Source organism: Crotalus tigris, unplaced genomic scaffold (genome assembly GCF_016545835.1).
Source record: "Crotalus tigris isolate CLP2741 ecotype Arizona unplaced genomic scaffold, ASM1654583v1 scf7180000020352.946698, whole genome shotgun sequence".
Classification (NCBI taxonomy): domain Eukaryota; kingdom Metazoa; phylum Chordata; class Lepidosauria; order Squamata; family Viperidae; genus Crotalus; species Crotalus tigris.
The window spans coordinates 85001-103677 of record NW_024097981.1 but is presented as its reverse complement, the minus strand read 5'-3'; the positions used below and the strand labels follow the sequence as shown (position 1 = coordinate 103677).

The 18677-nt window shown below is 45.6% G+C and overlaps 1 protein-coding gene across 3 annotated transcripts in view; it reads right to left on the bottom strand.

Annotated features, from left to right (window-relative positions):
- Positions 1-2843: 2843 nt before the first annotated feature.
- HHATL (hedgehog acyltransferase like) overlaps positions 2844-18677 on the bottom strand; it is a 20125-nt gene continuing 4291 nt past the window's right edge. For all 3 annotated transcript variants that reach the window (XM_039366777.1, XM_039366776.1, XM_039366778.1), the window contains exons 2-12: positions 18527-18677; positions 17671-17738; positions 16727-16840; positions 14906-15100; positions 11765-11974; positions 10761-10932; positions 9507-9651; positions 5901-5936; positions 5542-5743; positions 4656-4797; positions 2844-3098 (exon numbers count right to left, since the gene is read on the bottom strand). The exon at positions 18527-18677 is cut by the window's right edge and continues 1 nt beyond it. In XM_039366777.1, coding sequence (XP_039222711.1) covers positions 2977-3098; positions 4656-4797; positions 5542-5743; positions 5901-5936; positions 9507-9651; positions 10761-10932; positions 11765-11974; positions 14906-15100; positions 16727-16840; positions 17671-17738; positions 18527-18632 — 1512 coding nt within the window. In that variant the 5' untranslated portion in view covers positions 18633-18677 and the 3' untranslated portion in view covers positions 2844-2976. The remainder of the gene's footprint in view (positions 3099-4655; positions 4798-5541; positions 5744-5900; positions 5937-9506; positions 9652-10760; positions 10933-11764; positions 11975-14905; positions 15101-16726; positions 16841-17670; positions 17739-18526) is intronic.

The following is an 18677-nucleotide window of genomic DNA, read 5'->3' as shown; positions in this document are numbered from 1 at the left end:
ATAAATTAGATTTGTATTTTATGTATTCAATGTAATAATAACATAATATTGTATTATAATATCACCTTATAAGAAAGGAATAAAATGGAATGAGAATAGAATAGAATAGAATAGAATAGAATAGAATGGAATGGAATGGAATGGAATGGAATGGAACAGAACGGAATGGAACGGAATGGAATGGAATAGAATAGAAAATAAGAATAGAACATAATGAAGTAGAAAATAGAATAGAATAGAATAGAATAGAATAGAATAGAATAGAATAGAATAATAGGCTAGGATAGGCTAGGATAGAATAGGACAGAATATAGGATAGAATAAAAGAATAGAATAGAATAGAATAGAATAATTTATTTTTTTGTTTGTTTTATCCTGCCTTTATTATTTTTACAAATAACCCAAGGCAGCAAACAAATCCAACACAACTTCCTCTCCTATTTTCCCCACAACAGCAACCCTGTGAAGTGGGCTGGCTGAGAGAGAAAGATTGGTTCAAGGTCACCCAGCCAGCTTCCATGCCTAAGGCGGGACTAGAACTCAGCATCATCCAGTGATTGGCTCAAAGTCTCCCAGCTGGCTTTCGTACATAAGGTGGAACTAGAACTCACCATCTCCCAGTTTCTATTCTGGTGCCTTAACCACTACTAGACCAGTGCAGAAACCATTTGTGCATTCCTAACAGATGACCATGTGTGTTTTGAAGAGCTTCAACCATCATGTATGACAGGGGTGTCAAACTGCCGGCCTGCAGGCCGGACATGTCACATGGAAGCCGCGACCACCCCATTGCTGGCAATGGCTAAACCGACTCAATACGTTGCGCGACGTCATGTGACATCGCGAGCTTGACATGCCTGATGTACGAGATAAGACCTCACACTAATCCCAAAGCAAACCAGCTTATGACTCAACAGTGTGACTAATGTTAGTCAAGGGGACTCATTCCTCATGTGAGGTGGGATTTGTCATTATCCTGTCTCTTCTTGGTACAATTTCAACTAGATTATTCATTTTCTGGATGACATCTAACTATAGATCCATCGGCAAATTCTAGAAGGTCCAGAGGTTCATTTAGATTCTGTCTCGGCTGTTAGGAACAGTCTTGAATATGGTCATTGCATCCTTGACTAACCATCTTTGCTATTTGATCCCGTTCCTTCAAAGCCAAGGGCCAGCTGACTCAGTTTCCCTGATCAGGAACTCTGGCTACCTGTGTCATGCAGAAGACATAGAACCTAACAAGAAACTTCAGCACCATTATCTTCTTTGGCTGGAGACTCAATAGGATTGTCTATAATCTTCAAAGACAAGTAGTCCTCAGCTTATGACCGCAACAAAGCCCAAAATTTCCATTGGTAAATGAGACAGTTGTTAAGTATTTTGGTCCCCACTTTACAATCTTTTTGCCACAGTTGTTAAGTGAATCCCTGCAGTTGTTAAGTTAGTCACATGGTTGTTAAGTCAGCCTGGCTTCCCCATTGACTTTGCTTGTCAGAAGGTTGCAAAATGGGATCACATGACCCTGGGACACTACAATCGTCATAAATATGAGTCAATTGCCAATTTTGATAATGTGACTATGGGGATACTGTAACGGTCATGTGAAAACTGACCATAAGTCACTTTTTTTTAGCGCTGTTGTAACTTCGAATGGTCACTAAATGAATGGATGTAAGTTGAGGACAATTTGCGTGGCAACATGGCAGTCTGTCTGTTGGAAAGCAAAAGTCCAGTTTGCTCTCTCCAGCTGGAAAGACGAAATTGGCACGGACAAAACGAGAAGATGGGAAAGCAAGCTGCTGGGAAAGGAGGTTTCTTTATTTTGGAAGCCAGAAACTGCAGTGACAACAGTGTTGGGTTTTGGGTCAGCCAACAACCTGGTCTGGTGAGTGGATGGCTTTTATATTATTTTGGGGCTATGTGATTGAGATTTCTGAGCTTGTTGGGCCATAGTTTCAAGTGTATATCTTTGGTTATTCTAATTGTGGTGGCTTGGTTTCCATTGTGGCTGGAAACCATGGTCTGTCCTTGAGGTCAGGTGAGGAAATGCAAGTTTTAGGTGTCTTTTGTTTCTCTGCTTTTTTAATTCAATCAATTCCAGCCTTCTGTGGAAGCTTGTAGCTGAAGGCATTTTGTTTATGAATGGAACAGTTTGTTGAACTAAATATCCATTCACAGAGCTGAACCACTTGAGTTTATTTTATTTCAAGGAAGACTTTTCTCTTCCAGAGGGGTGGGGTGGGGGCATTATTTTGCTAGTAGGGGGGCTTTCTTATATTAAAAGGAGTGGGTGAGGATTTTCCCTACATGTCTTGAGTTGTGCATGTAAGTCTGTAAGTTCAGTTTGCAGTGCAATCTTGAGTTTTGTTGAGGGTGGACTTCACTTCAGGAATTTGCAGGAGGTATCATTAGACAAATTCTGGTTCCAAAGATGCCTGTAGGAGATGGTCAAAGAGCTCGAGATGGCAGTTACGAGGCTTTGCCTGTGCAATGACTATAAAAAACATTGATTCTAGGCATGGCCACCATTTTGAATTTTTTTGACTGTATGCTGTACACACACACACCAGCTCTTTGGAATAATCCTCATTTCCACATGGGCATCCAAACTGGGAGAGAAGGAGGGAATGAAGAAAGGAAGGAAAAAGAAAGAATAGAAGGAAAGAAGGAAAGAGAGGGAGAAAGAAAGAGAAGAGAAGAAAGGAAGGAAGGAATGGAAGGAGGGAGGGAGAGAGGGAGGAAGGCAGGCAGGCAGGCAGGATGGATGGATGTAGGGAAGGGAGGGAGAGAGGTAGGGAGAGAGGGAGGGAGAAAGGAAAAAAGAAAAACATTTTCCAATATTTGCATAAATAAATGTTTTATCTTGGAAAACTGAGCAGTGCAGGAGAACGTTGTCATTCTGCAGCTTTGAGGCACCTAGGTTAAACAAATCTCAGATGCCCTGGAGTTGCATCTTGTTTTTGCCTTTCTTCATTATTCTGCTTTTTGCTTGTCCTTCTCCTCATCTCTTATAGCCAGAATCCGTTCCCTTTCTTTGATCAGTTGCACACCGCAGTATGTGATGAACCAGATCGAGATGGTGGTAAAAGGAAAACCTGAAATGTGACAAAATATGAGAAAGAGAAAATGAATGTGAAAGAAAAAGAGGAAGGGTGAGAGGGAGAGAGGGCAAGAGGGAGAGGCAGTGTGTGTGAGAGAGAGAGGCAGTGAGAGAGAGAAAGAGGGAGAGAGGAAAAGAGGAAGGGAGGAAGAGGTTAGAGAAAGAGGGAGGGAAAGATGGAAATGAACTGAGGGAGGGAGGGAGAAGAAGGGTGGAAAAGAGGGACAGAGGGAGAGAGAAAGAAGGAGAGGGAGGGAAAGGGAAGAAGAGAGTGAGAGGGAGGGAGAGAGGGAGGAGGAAGAATTGGGGAGGGAGAGAGAGGAAGGGAGAGAGAAAAGGGGAGAGGGATGGGAGGGAGAAGGATGGAAGGAGAGGAGAGGGAAGGAGAGAGAAAGAGGGAGGGAGAGGTGGAAAGAAAGGGAGGGAGGGAGAGAGAGGATGGAAGGGTAGCAGGGGAAGAAGGGAGAGAGGAAGGGAGAATGGGAAAGAGGGAGATGGAGAGGGAGAGAAGGAAAGGAGGAAAGGAGAGGAAGAATAGGGAGAGGGGGAGGGAGGGAGAGGGAAGGAGAAGGGAGAAAGGGTCAGAGGGGGAGGGAGGGAGAGAGAGAATAGAAGGGGAGCAAGGGAGAGAGGGAGAGAGGAAAGGAAAGAGGGTGAGGGCAAGAAAGAGGGAGAAAGGAAGGGAGAGAGGGAAAGAGGGAGACGGAGCAAGGAAATGAGGGAAGCACAGAGGGAGGGAGGAAGGGGAGAAAGGGAGGGAAGAAGGGAGAGAGAGAGAGTCAGAGGACACTATTAATGTGGAGTTGGCCTGCCTGGGCTGTCATATCTCTTGACCAACACAAAATTGGACACAAGATGAATATCACATGTGTTCCATTGAGGAAGCGCAAACTTTCCAAGCATTTCCTCTGTAAAGTTTGAAAGGGAACTCAGGTTCAATGAGAGAAGGGATGTTTTGAGTAGAAAAGGCATCCCTGAACTTCTGAAGAAGCTTCAGGGGATGCGTGGCAGTTACTTAGAAGTATAGCAGACCCTCTTCTCCTTGATCAGAAGATGAGTCCTTTCCCACCTTGAACAGAAGCTGCAGGTCCCCAGTAATTCCTAGACATCCGGAAACCAATGCCCGTCAGAATGACATTGACAGATGGAGAGTGAGATTGACAAGTGGATAGGGAAATTGACAAATGGAGAGTGAAATTGACAGGTGAATAGTGAAATTGACAGATGAAGAGTGAAACTGACAAGTGAAGAGTGAAATTGACAGCTGAACAGTGAAGCTGACAGGTGGATAGTGAAATTAATATGTTGAAAGTGAAATTGACGAATAGAAAGTAAAATTGACAGATGGAAAGTGAAATTGACAGGGGAAGAATGCAATTGACAGGTAGAGAGTGAAATTGACGGTTGGAGAGTGAAACTGAGAGTGGAGAGGGAAATTGACAGTGGAGAGGGAAATTGACAGGTGAAAAGTGAAATTGATAGGTGGAGAATGAAACAGAAAATGAAATTGACACCAGATATAGTGGCCTGAGCCAGAAGAAGGCTACTGTACCAGTTAGGAAGATCCTCTTGGCAACAAGAAGGGCAAAGTCCAGACTGTTGAGGGCAAGGATGTTGTAGAAGACAATTGCCCAGAAATTGGCTGCCCCAAAGATGCCTCTGATTCGTCGAGAGGTTGCCTCGGACATGTTGGCCTGCCAAGAAGAGACATTGGTGAGATAAGGAGGGTGGGAATACCTCTCACCTCATTTTTTGTCCAAATGTTTATGCTTCAAAGCCAAATAAGACTCTCTCAAAATATAAGTAATCCTCAACTTACAACCACAACTGAGCCCAACATTCCTGTTACTAAATGAGGCAGTTGTTAGTGAAATTTGTCCCAGTTTATGACTTTCCTTGTAACAGTTGTTAAGTGTATCACTTCAGTTGCTAAATTAGTCATATGGTTATTAAGTGAATCTGGCTTCCCCATTGACTTCACTTGTCGGAAGGTCACAAAAGAGGATCACATAACTCCGGGACACTGCAACCGTCATAAATACCGGCCAGTTGCCAAGTGCCCAAATTTTGATCATGTGACCATGGTGATGTTGCAATGGTCATAAGTGTAAAAAATTGTCATAGGTCACCTTTTTCAGTGTCGTTGTAATTTTGAACCATCACTAAATGAATGGTTGTAAGTCGAGGACTACCTGTAGATGCAATTCACTAAAATATCCATGAAACAGGCACATAGACATCTAGAAGCTAGGAATCGCCCATTTGTTCATGAGTTACCCTCTCTACAACATTATCCAAAATGATTCATTTGTTGAAAATATGGGGGATAGAAGAAGTCACTAAACTGCCAGATAGTTTGGACATTTCTTCTGATATTTGATTTCTGGTTTCGAAGATCTTACAAAGTGGACACCATGCATGAAGGATGAACTTAGCACCTCTTTCTCTGCAAACGGCTTCAGCTGGAAAAACTGTTGCACCCACAATTCAAAATTGAGACCAAAGCAGTTGCAAATGGACCAGATGTAGACAATTTCACAAGGGCCCAGCCAGAGGGTGGTGATGGCAAATGTGGAGATGGTAGCCATGAGTTCCTTCAAGATGTTGTCGTGATCCTTCCCGATATAATCGTAGACGTATCTGAAAATCAAAGCAACATGACAGGTGAGGTTCAGGAGACTGGCTGGTGGGCCTGTCCTCTTGTTGGTAAAGGATCCACCCCATGTTTGTTGTGAGACCACAACATCTCCCATAGTTGTGAAGCACCAAATATGAATTGTAATCTAAAACCACTTACTTGCACAGCCAGTCGTTAATCCCTCTATCAAAGTGCCTGAAACAGATGCAGACAATAAAAGAAACTTAGTTTATTAATTGTCCTTATGGTGTAACATAAATCCACACGTCTATGTGGCCGGTTTAGGATCTGTTCACTTCCTCATCCAAGATCAGATCACAATGACCAACATCCAACCTTGAATGTGCAATCATTGAATGAACACAGAACATAGAATAATAGAATTGGAAGGGACCTTGGAGGTCTTCTAGTCCCTTGTTTGAGCAGGAGAACCTATACCATTTCAGACAAATTGTTGTTCAGTCTCTTTTTGAAAGCCTCCAGTGATGGAGCACCTACAACTTCTGGAGGCAAGTCGTTCCATTGGTTAATTGCGCTCACAGTTAGGAAGTTTCTCCTTAATTCCAGGTTGCTTCTCTCTTTGGTCAGTTTCCATCTGCTGTTTCTTGTCTTGCCTTCAGGTGTTCTGGAGAATAGTTTGACCCCCTTGTCTTTTTAAGAGCCCCTCAAATATTGAAACAGTGCTATCATGTCACCTCTTCTTTTGATTAGACTAGACCAGACATGTCAAACTCATGATGTCACGTGACGTCGCACAATGTATCGGGCTGGTTTTACCATTGCCGGCAATGGGGTGGGTGTGGCTTCCAGATGATGCGTCTGGCCCAGGGGCCGGCAGTTGGACACCCCTGAACTAGACATACCAAATTCCTGCTTCTCTTCCCTTCTTAAGTAGTGGGAGGGGAAGTCAAAATTGGCAAGATGGCAGACAGCACAACTTCACAGTGCAAACCCAACCCCTCCTGAAGGCAGATTTGATGTTGACCCCTGAACAAATGGAGGGATGTTGCGTTGCGTGTTCTGTCTACCGACTTGCAGATTCTGAGTCCTCTTGTAAATCTTTCAAGGTGGTGGGCTGTTGCTCAGGAACATTGTTTAAGGGGGCTAACCATAATTGCTCCATCCATTATGCAACTGTGGGGTATGTCCTCTTTTATTTAATTGCTCCCTAGGCAGGATGTTCTCCACATACCATTATAGCAATTCTGTTATTCTATTATGATCTTAGTTTTATTTATTGTACTCTGGGATGTCTTCGTGATAGTGCAGTGGTTCTCCACCTGTGGGTCGGGACCCCATTTGGGGTCAAACGACCATTTCACGGGGGTCGCCAAACAACGCAGTCCGCCATTTTTTTCCCCTTTTCCTTAGCTGTGCTCCTCCCTTTTATTCTATTGGCTTTAGAAAGCCAATAGAATAGACTCTCTTGAATAGAGTCTAATTCTATTGGCTTTCCAAAGCCAATAGGAATTGTCCAGGCTGTCTCTGCCCTGCTGAGCCCGCCAAAAGCCCTATTCTGCAAATGGTGCTGCACTAGTTGAGTAGTCCTCAACTTATGACCAGTTGAGTAGTCCTCGACTTACGACTGGTTGGGGGGTTGTGATAGTGTAACTGAATAAAAGAGTTGGAAGGGACCTTGGAGGTCATCTAGTCCAGGGCTTTTCAACCTTTTCACCCATTGTACCACTTTTAGGATATGGCAACATCTAAGTACCACCAGTCGCCTAGCAAGGGGTCAAAAACTTGATGACCAAAAACAAAAAACAAGGAAAAAAGTGATAAAGTACAGGTAGTCCTCGACTTACAACAGTTCGCTTAGTGACTGTTCGAAATTACAATGGCACTGAAAAAAATGCCCCTCAAGCCACAGCCGAGCAAGACACCTGCCTGCCCACCTGGCGGTGCTCTTCCTCTCTCCGAGATTTTCACTGTTGTGAGCATTTCTGTTGAGGATTGGCAGCGGGGGTGGGATGGGGGGTGTTTGGTTTTTATTCCCCCCTGTCTGCTGGGTGGTTGCAGCAGGTTTTGGTCACTTCACATGACCCTGGAACACTGTGATGGTCATAAATATGAATCAGTTGCCAAGCATTTGAATGTAAATCACAAAACCCTGGAGAGGCTGCAACATTCCAGCTGATCGGCGCTTCTGGGCTCAGCAGAAGCGTCAGGATCAGTGCTGCTTTCCAGCTGATTGGCGCTTCTTCTGGGCTCAGCAGAAGCGTCAGGATCAGTGCTGCTTTCCAGCTGATTGGTGCTTCTTCAGGGCTCAGCAGAAGCACCAGGATCAACGCTGAGCTCCAGCTAGAGCCTGGCGCTGATCCTGGCACTTCCACTGAGCCCTGACAGCCCCAAAGAAGTGCCAATCAGCTGGAAAGCGGCACTGATCCTGGTGCTTCTGCTGAGCCCTGACAGCCCTGCAGCTCCAGTCATCTCTCGCTCAGGCTTGTGCGGTGCTGCCACCGGTTCAGCTCATTCCCCTCCTCCACTACTTTTCTAGGATGGTCACGTACCACCTACCAGGTGCCCATGTACCACAGGTGGTACCCATACCACTGGTTGAAAAGCCCTGTTCTAGTCCAACCTCCTGGTCAAGCAGGAACCCTATATCATTTCAGACAAATTGTTGTCCAATCTTTTCTTAAAAACCGAAGAGCCATGGTAGCGCAGTGGTTAGAATGCGGTATTGCAGATTGATTCTGCCAACTATCAGCAGTTCGATCCTAACTGTCTCAAGGTCGACTCAGCCTTCCATCCTTTCAGGGTTGGTAAAATGAGGACCCAGATTGTTGGGGGCAATATGCTGACTCTATAAACCACTTAGAGAGGCTGTAAAGCACTGTGAAGCGGTATGTAAGACTAAGTCAAAGTCTAAAAAGCTCCAGTGATGAAGCACCTACAACTTCTGGAGGGAAGTTGTTCCACTGATTAATTGTTCTCACTGTCAGGAAATTTCAGGAAATGAATTCTAGATTGGTTCTCTCCTTAATTAGTTTCCATTTGTTGCTTCTTGTCCGGTCTTCAGGTACTTTGGAGAATAGATGGACCCCCTCTTCTTTGTGGCAGCCCCTTAAATATTGAAAGACTGCTTTCATGTTGCCCCTACTCCTTCTTTTCATTGAAATAGGCATGCTGTATTCCTATAACTGAACACCGCCATAACGGACTCTGTCATAGCGCGGGAATAACATTAGGAAATAGTGATCCTATTCCTGCAACCATTCTTTACATGTTTTAGCCTCCCCTAATCATCTTTGTTGCTCTTCTGTGCACTTTTTCTAGAGTCTTAACATCTTTTTTACCTCGTGGTGACCAAAACTGGATGCTGTATTCCAAGTGTAGTCTTATCAAGGCGTTATAAAGTGGTATTAACACTTTGTGTGATCTTGATTCTGTCTCTCTGTTAATGCAGGATTGTGTTAGCCTTTTTGGCAGCTGCAGCACACGGCTGGCTCATATTTAAGTGATGGTCTACTAGGACTCCAAGATCCCTCTCACAGTTGCTACTCTTGAGCCAAGTGCCACCCACCTATACTACACCTGTGAATTTGGTTTTTCTTGCTTAAATGTAAAATTTTACTTTTTTGTGCTAGATAACTCAATCCATAGTGGGGGTCAAAAAGTTGCACCAGCCTGTCTCGCACTTGGTCCCAAAGGTGTATGCCCCTCTGTTGCTACACCAACATTTCTTCACGCTGGGACCATCTCTTCCTGCAGTTCAGTCATGACAGGAAAGCTTTGCTCACACAGCGATCAGCAACAACTCACGTTTCTGCAAAAACGTAGAGCATCGTGATGCACTTAGGGCGCTGGGGTGGGTCCAGGTGATCTAACTTGGCAATGGTGTTGATGACCCCAAACATCACAGCAGCTTTCACCCAGTCGTACACCAAATTGGAGTAGGCCAAGCCAGCTGTAGAGCAGAATGGAAGGAGGAGAAAATGAAGGACAGAAGGATAGTGAAATAGAACAAAGATAGCTTTGTTCCCCAGGCCAACTGTCTGAAAAACTCACAAGATTTGTTTTTCTAGCCATGTATGTAACATATATACATACATACACAACCGAACTAGACTGTGTTGTTTCTCTGGGCCACATATGTGTGTGTATGTGGGTATATGCATAATTTTATTTATTTATTTATTTATTTGTCATGTTTTTGCAGTGTATATTGGTGGTTACCCTTTGAGAGTTGAATGCAACAAAATCTCATTTTAATGTATGCCGATTATACATTTAAAGTGACAATAAAGTTATTATTCTCCTCTCTCTTCTCTTCACTTCACTTCACTTTACTTCTCTCCTTTACTCTACTCTACTCTACTCTACTCTACTCTACTCTACTCTACTCTACTCTACTCTACTCTACTCTACTCCACTCCACTCCACTCCACTCTATATTCTGCTCTGCTCTGCTATGGTCTAGACAGTAGAGACAATAAATATGAATTACAGACAACTCAACCCAAGAGAAGCAGAATTAACCCTGGAGGTTTTTAAGGTGGTGGGATTGCTTGAGTTTTCTGCAGTCCATAGATGGGACAGTCTAACATCAGAAGATCAGGAGATGTTTCCTCCCCCATGTCAAGTAGAGAAGCCAAACTAGCTAGCAGCTGAATATAATTTCAGACGGACGTTTGTTCTACATAGAATTGAAGCCTGTGGTTCTCAGCCAGAGATGTTAGTTATGTCAGCATTGCTCAGCATCAAAGCTAGGAAACGTAGGGCAAAGGAGCTACTGAAGCACTGGAAAAATGGGAAGAAGACCAAAAGGTTAAACTTCCATAGATATAATCAACACTGCATCTTTTCACTCACAGAAGGCAAATGACTGCACAGTGTGATTTCAATCAAGTTTCCAATAATTTTTAGCTAGCTCCATTCAATGTCTCTCAACCTTTTTAAGATATGTGGAGTTCAACTCCCAAATGCATGGACCAACTCTCAGAATTCTCCATCAAGTCCATCAGGCTTGGACTTCAACTCCCAGAATTCTCCAGTCAGTGTGCATACTATATTTACCCAGCGCCCAGTCGGAGAGACAATTTACAAATTTCAGGTCTGAAGGAATGGTCAGGATGTAGAAGAAGTGGAAGAAAACATCCACAGCGACAATGGCCATGAGGTGGACGACAGCATGGACGATGATGTGCAACATCTCCCGATCTTTACGCTGAAGCTGGCTGTTGTGTACCTGTGGCCGGGGAAAAAATGAGGAACTAATAGCAGTTCCCAAAACATCTGGCCTTGTAGAATGCAGAATGGAAAAAGGAAGGAAGGAAGGAAAGAAGTAAGGAAGGAAGGAAGGAAGGAAGGAAGAAAGGGGGGAGGAAGGAAGGAAGGAAGGAAGGAAGGAAGGAAGGAAGGAAGGAAGGGGAAAGGAAAGATTCACATTTTCCTTTTCCTTTCTCCTTTCCTTTTCCTTCCCTTTTCCTTCCATCCTCCCTCCCTTTTTTCCTTTTTCCCTTTCTTCTCCCTCCCTCCCTCCCTCCCACTCTCCCTCCCTCTCTCTCTTCTCCTTCCTTCCTCCCTTTCATCCTCCCTTTCTTTTCCTTCCCTTTTTCTTCTATCCTCCCTCCCTTTTTCTTTTCTCTTTCTTCTCCTCCCTCCCTCCCTTCCTTCCTCCCTCTCTTCTCCTTCCCTTCCTTCCCTTCCTTCCTTCCTTCCTTCCTTCCTTCCTTCCTTCCTTCCTTCCTTCTTCCCTTCCTTCCTTCTCCATCTGCTTTTATAACGGCAAAGTATTCAATGTATTCATTGGTCAGATTTGCTGCTCACCAAGCAGGAACAGACAGAGCCTACATCCATGATAGTGAATCTATGACCCATGTGTCAAACATCTCACACACAACGTTGGGGTGACGCACCAGCAAAGTCTAATTAGGCATTTTCTAAATTTTTGATACCAAAAGGTTCCCCGTTATTAATCTCCACGTTGCTTCCACCTCGTCCTTTAGTTCTGCTTCCCGATTGGCTAAAGAAATGAGCCAGCCCAAAGGCCACAGGTGTGGATGGTGGGTGATGCTTACCTGGACATGAAATTGGTCAAAAGTCATGATGGGTCCGAAGAAGAAGAAGGGGAGGTAGAAGTTGTATTTCAGCAGGGCAAATATGGAATAATTCCCTTCTTCCCTCTCGCAGTTCTCCAGGGCGAAGCTCATGCAGCGCATGATGCTGAATCCGGTGCCCCCATAAAAGAGGATGTCTTGGAGATCGAAGGTTCCTGAGACGAAGCCATTCTGGGCCGAAGAAAAGTTGTCACATGTGGACTAAAGAAAAGCTGAGCCAAACCATCTGTCTGAAGTTCTTCTCCCATCTTTTCTTTCCTTCCTTCCTTCCTTCCTTCCTTCCTTCCTTCCTTCCTTCCTTCCTTCCTTCCTTCCTTCCTTCCTTCCTTCCCTGCCTCCCACCCTGCCTTCCTTCTTTTTCCTTCCTCCTTCCCTTAATTCCCTCCCTCCCTCCTCCTTCATTCCTTCCTTCATTTCCTTCCTCCCTCTCTTCCTTCCTGATTTCCTTCCCTGCCTCCCTCCCTACCACCCTCCTCCTTCCTTCCTCCTCCCCCTCCCTTCCTTCATTCCCTCCCTCTCTCCTGCCTCTCACCCTGCTGCCCTCCTCCCTGTTTCCCTCCTTTCTCCCTCTCTCCCTGCTTTCCTTCCCTGCTTCCCTCCCTGCCACCCTTCTTCCTCCTGCCTCCCTCCCTTCATTCCCTCCCTCCCTTCTTTCCCTGTCTCCCTCCTTCCCTGCCTCCCTCCCTCCTCGTTCCTCTCCCCTTCATTCCCTCCCTCCCTCCCCCTCCCTCTCCCTCCCTCCTTCTCTTCCTTCTTTCCCTGCCTCCCTCCCTCCTTGTCCCTCCCTCCTTTCATTCCCTCCCTCCCCCCTCTTCCCTCTCCCTCCCTCCCTTCCTCCCTTCCTCCCCCCCTTCTCCCTCCCTCCCCTTCTTTTCTTCCCTGTCCCCCTCCCTGCCTCCCTCCTCACCCCTCCCCCCTTCATTCCCTCCCTTGCTCCCCCTCCTTCTTCCCCCTCCCTCCCTTCTTTCTTTCCCTCCCTCCCTCGCTGCCTCCCTTGCTGCCTCCTGCCTCATCCCATCTTCCCTTCCTCCCCTCCATCCCTTGCTCCCCCTCCCTCTTCCCTCTGCCTCCCTCCCTCCGTTTCCTTCCTCCCTCCCTCCCTCTCTCTCTCCCTCCCTTCATTTCCTTCCCTCCCTCCCTCCCTCCCTCCCTCCTTCCTTCCTTCCTTCCTTCCTTCCTTCCTTCCTTCCTTCCTTCCTTCCTTCCTTCCTTCCTTTCTTCCCACCCTATTTCTTCTTGATCCTCAAGAAATAACATCCGAGTCCTTTCTGAAGGCCCTAAGCTTGATCCTCCTAGAGATCGTTCTTGGAGTTAATGGTTGAGTGAAATTCTAAAAAAGCCAGAGCTGGAAGTTCCATGACTTCCAAGGATTATTTTCCTCTTTCATGTAATAAAATGTCTCAGTTTAAACTTTGAGTCCTGGAAGAAGAGGCAATACTTTTCATTCAATCCTTCATTCGATCATTCCATCCTTGTAGGGGATAAATTGTCTGCTGAGTCTCCTGCTCTTTTATGGACAAATTCCATCATTACAATAAAGATTTGGTTGTGGGGTCGTTGGTGCCCTCTGAGCTTGATTGTTTTCTTGCAGACATTTCATGACCCAGTCAGGGAACATCATCAATGTGAGGGAGTGTGGAGTTTGTTCCCTTTTCATATATAGTTGCTTGCCCTGGGTGTGTAGTTTTTTTTCCATTGGTACTTTCTTGATTAGGGTATTGTTTTCTGCTTGATTGTTTGTCTGGGGTTAATCCATGCTTATCTGGATTTCTCTTTCTATGAGGTTCTTAATGCTCTCCGAGATTAGTTGTGTGCTTGCAAATGATTCATTACCCAACTAGGGAGCATAGGCATCACAATTCACAGCACTGTAAACCAAGGGTTTATCACAGATGAGGTTCCCTAGTTGGGTCATGAAACGTCTGCAAGAAAACCACCAAGCGCAGAGAGCACCAAGGACCCTACAGTTCTCCTCCTCCTCCCCCTCCTCCTCCCCCTCCCCCTCCTCCTCCTCCTCCTCCTCTCTGCAGACCCCACTCCCTTCTAGCACAGATAATGTTACCTAATTTAATAATGAAGCATCTGCAAGCAAACACCCAGCTCAGAGGACTCTACAGAAAGAAAAACCCAGATAAACATAGATTAATCCCAGACAAACAAGCAGAAAACAATACTCTAGTCAAGGAGAAAACCACATCCCACCAACTTTGGAGGGCAGGCTGCTGTATATAAACAGAGAGCAAATTCCACACAACAATAGTACTGATGACATGACCTAGTTGGATAATGGAACATCTTCAACCAAACACCCAGCTCAGAGAGCACCAAGGACTCCTCCCCCCAGTTCAACTCTGAGCTACCCAAAGGTGATTTTTCAGGAGGCAACTGGACTTCCTTATTTTTCTTTGAAGATGTTTCACTTCTCATCCAAGAAGCTTCTTCAGGTCTGACTGGATGGTGGGAAAATGGCAGGATTTATGCTCCTTGCAGACAACTGGTTGTTTGCCTTCTTTTGTCATTGAGGCCATTTGGAGGTTTACCTGTGGCCTCAGGATACCTGATTAGTTCAAATGGGTGTGAGGCTTTCTTGGCTGCAGGTTGTTTTCATTCCCCACCTTCCAGTCAGAGCTGAGGAAGCTTCTTGGATGAGAAGTGAAACGTCTTCAAAGAAAAAACAAGAAAAGTCCAGTTACCTCTTGAAAAAAGCACCTTTGGGAGGACCGTGACCTGGATTTATTTATTTATTTATGAGACTTATATACCGCTTTAAGTGCAAGCACTCTCTACACCAGTAAGCAATGTATGTATATATATATATATATATATATATATATATATATATATATATATATATATATATATATATATTTGCATTGCCCCCAACAATCTGGGTCCTCATTTTACCTACCCCGGAAGGATGGAAGGCTGAGTCAACCTTGAGCCGGTGAGATTTGAACCGCTGACCTGCTGAACACAGTCAGCTAAAGTGGCCTGCAGTACTGCACCCTAACTCCATAACTACATATATCTGCTTCTATTGAAAAATTTAGTTCTTAGCTATGTTATGGCAAGCTGGAAACAACATCAGAAAGACCAACTCACCTGCCAGGAACTGAAAGGTTCAATCTTGAACGAAGCCAGGCTGCAGAGTCCAGCCAGGAAGCACAGCCATTTCTGTTTAGCCAGGCCCACGGTGTAAAGCACCAAGCAATGGGACAGGATGACCATCAGGTAGCTGCTTCCCATGATGCCTAGCACAATCAGGAGGCCATATATCATGTACACCACAGACCTGTGCTGCGAGGAAATGAATGAAGAGACCGTTTGTCCATCTGGTCTCAAGGTTGTTTCTAGCCAAAAACACTCTGTGGCAAATCTAGACAGCATACTAAAAAGCAGAGACATCACCCTGCCAACAAAAGTGCGTATAGTCCAGGCCATGGTTTTCCCAGTTGCAATGTATGGCTGTGAAAGTTGGACCATAAGAAAGGCTGAGCGCCAAAGAATTGAGGCCTTTGAACTATGGTGCTGGAGAAGACTCCTGCGATTCCCCTGGACTGCAAGGCGATCAAACCGGTCAGTCCTAGAAGAGATCAACCCCGACTGCCAGATCCTGAAGTTGAGACTCACGTGCTTTGGCCACCTAATGAGAAGGAAGGACTCACTGGAGAACAGCCTGATGCTGAGAAAGACAGAGGACAATAGAAGAAGGGGATGACAGAGAATGAGGTGGCTGGATGGAGTCACTGAAGCAGTAGGCGTAAGCTTAAATCAGTGGTTCTCAACCTGTGGGTCAGGACCCCATTTGGGGTCGAACGACCATTTCACGGGGATTGCCAAACAACGCAATCCGCCATTTTTTCCCTCTTTTCCTTAGCTGTGCTACTCCCTTTTATTCTGTTGGCTTTTGAAAGCCAATAGAATAGACTCTCTTGAATAGAGTCTAATTCTATTGGCTTTCCAAAGCCAATAGGAATTGTCCAGGCTGTCTCTGCCCTGCTGAGCCCGCCAAAAGTCCCATTCTGCAAACGGTGCTGCACCAGTTGAGTAGTCCTCGACTTAGGACCGGTTGAGTAGTCCTCAACCTATGACCAGTTGGGGGTCACAGCATTAAAAAGGTTGAGAACCACTGGCTTAAATGGACTCCAGAAGATGGTAGAGGACAGGAAGGCCTGGAGGAACGTCCGTGGGGTTGCGATGGGTCGGACACGACTTCGCAACTAACAACAACAAGGTTTCTCCTTTGTGAAAGTCAATGGAAGGTCTTACACGACAGGTAGTCCTCGAATTACGGCTGTTCGTTAAGCAACTGTTCAAAGTTACAACAGCACTGAAAAAGTGAATCATGACCAGTCCTCGCACTTACGACCGTTGCAACATCCCCACAGTCATGGGATCAAAATTTACGTGCTTGACACCCGACATGTATCAGGAAGACCTCGACTTAAAGAGTTTGTTTAGTGACTGTTCGAAGTTATTACAACAGCAGTGGAAAAAACGACTTACGACTGTTTTTCACACTTACAACTGTTGCGGCATCTCCATGTGATCAAAATTCAGATGCTTGGCAACTGACTCATATTTATGACGGTCGCAATATCCCAGGGTCACGTGATCCCCTTTTTCTGATCAGCAGAGTCAATGGGGGAAGCCAGATTCATTTAACAACCAGTTTCCTAACTAACAGCGATTTATTTATTTAACAACTGCGGCAAACAAGGTCGTAAAATGGGGCAAAACTCACTTAACAGCCATCTTGCTTTTGGGCTCAACTGTGGTCATAAGTCAAGGACTGCCTGTCATGGAATCCCGGAGGTTGGCTGCTAATGTGTTCATGGTGTGATTCCAAGAATAGCCAGCAGATGGCAGGCTCTGATGTACCATGTGCCCGATGACCATTGCAAGGGCTGAGCATCCACATACCTGAGCAGCTACCATGGAGCAGATCTTGGCAAACAGGACGTGGCCCGAAAGGGCAAAGAGGATGAAGTTTCTGAACGACGTGAACCACAGGGCCCATTCGAAGTCAGCCACATCCTGTGAAACAGAAGCAGGAAGCGAGGTGGTCACTGCACAGAAACTCCAGTTTTTATGTGTTGCTCCTGGTAGTTTGAGTGGACTGACTGGGGCACACTTGGCACACACTTTATGGACCAAATCCTGAGGTTCTTTGAGGCTCTTTAAATACTGGGAGGGAGGGTGAAGGGAGGGAGGGAGGGAGAAGGGAGGGAGGGAGGGAGAAAAGAAGGAAGGAGAGAGACTGGAGGTGGGAAAAAGGAAGGAGGGGTCAAGAAAGGGATGGAGGTAGGGAATCAAGAAAAGAGGGAGGGAAGGAGGAAGGGAAGGAGGGAGAAAGGAAGGAAGGAAGGAGGGAGGGAGGGAGGGAGGGGAGGGAAGGAAGGAGAGAAGGAAGGGTCAAGAAAAAGAGGGATGGAAGTAGGGATCAAGAAAAAGGAGGAAGGAAGGAGGGAAGGAGGGAGGGGAGGGAAGGAAGGAAGGAGAGAAGGAAAGGTCAAGAAAAAGAGGGATGGAAGTAGGGATCAAGAAAAGGGAGGGAAGGAAGGAAGGAGGGAGGGAGGGGAGGGAAGGAAGGATCAAGAAAAAGAGGGATGGAAGTAGGGATCAAGAAAAGGGAGAAAGGAAGGAGGGAAGGAGGAAGGGAAGGAAGAATCAAGAAAAGGAAAGAAGGAGGGAGGGATCAAGAAAAGAAAGGGAGGGAGGGAGGGAGGGAGGGAGGAGGGAATGAAGGAAGAATCAAGAAAAGGAGGGAAGAAGGGAGGGATCAAGAAAAGAAAGGGAGGGAGGGAGGAAGTAAGGAACATAAGCATAAATCTTCTTCATCATCCTAATCAAAGCCCTGCACTTACCATTCTCCTGCCAAAATAATGCCATCCTGGTTTTATGTTTTCTCGGAAGGCTTTTCGATTCATGCTATCTGAAAAGAAAAAAAAGGGAGAGAGAGAGAGAGAGGGAGAAAGAATGACTGAGAGAGGAAGAATCACCCAGGAGATGGGGAATTCTAGTACCACCTTCGACATAAACATAGGCTGGGTGCTACTGGGCCAATCACCAGGAGATGGTGAGCTCTAATCCCGCCTTAGGGATGAGAGACAGCTGGGTGACTTCGGGCCACCCCTCCAGTCCACCTCACAGGGTTGTTTTTGCAGGGAAAATAGGAGGAGGACATTGTGTTGGGTACCTTTGCCTCCTTGAGTTACTCTTAAAAAGTATAAAAGTAGGGCATTAAATAAATAAATAAATAAGTAAGTAAATAACTCAGTAAGCGAATGAACGCATGTGTGCATGAATGAATAAACGTATAATATCTCAGGGGCTGCCCCCAAAAAGAGGGAGTCAAGCTATTCTCCAAAGCGCCTAAGACAGGACAAGAACAACGGGTGGAAACAAACCAAGGAGAGAAGCAACCTGGAACTAAGGAGAAACTTCCTGACAGTTAGAACAATTAACCAGTGGAACAATCTGCCTCCAGAAGCAGTGAATGCTCCAACACTGGAAGTTTTTAAGAAGAGACTGGACAGCCATTTGTCCGAAATGGTGTAGGGTTTCCTGCCTAAGCAGGGGGTTGGAGTACATGACCTCCAAGGTCCCTTCCAACTTTACTACTATTACAATAATATAGCAGTAGATTGGAAAAGAGAGGTGTTTCCAGGGGCCCAGTGAAAATTCTTCCCCCTACCTCAGGGCAATTTTTCAGGAATTTACCTCTGGAGCTTTCAAAAATCTCCTGCCCACTGTAAGCGATGGCACAGGATACAATTAGGGCATAAAGACCCAACTCATAGGTGGGCAGGGCTGCCTTAATCCCCATCTTGGACAGAAGCACTTGAAGGACGAAAGCCAAGGATCTTCCGGA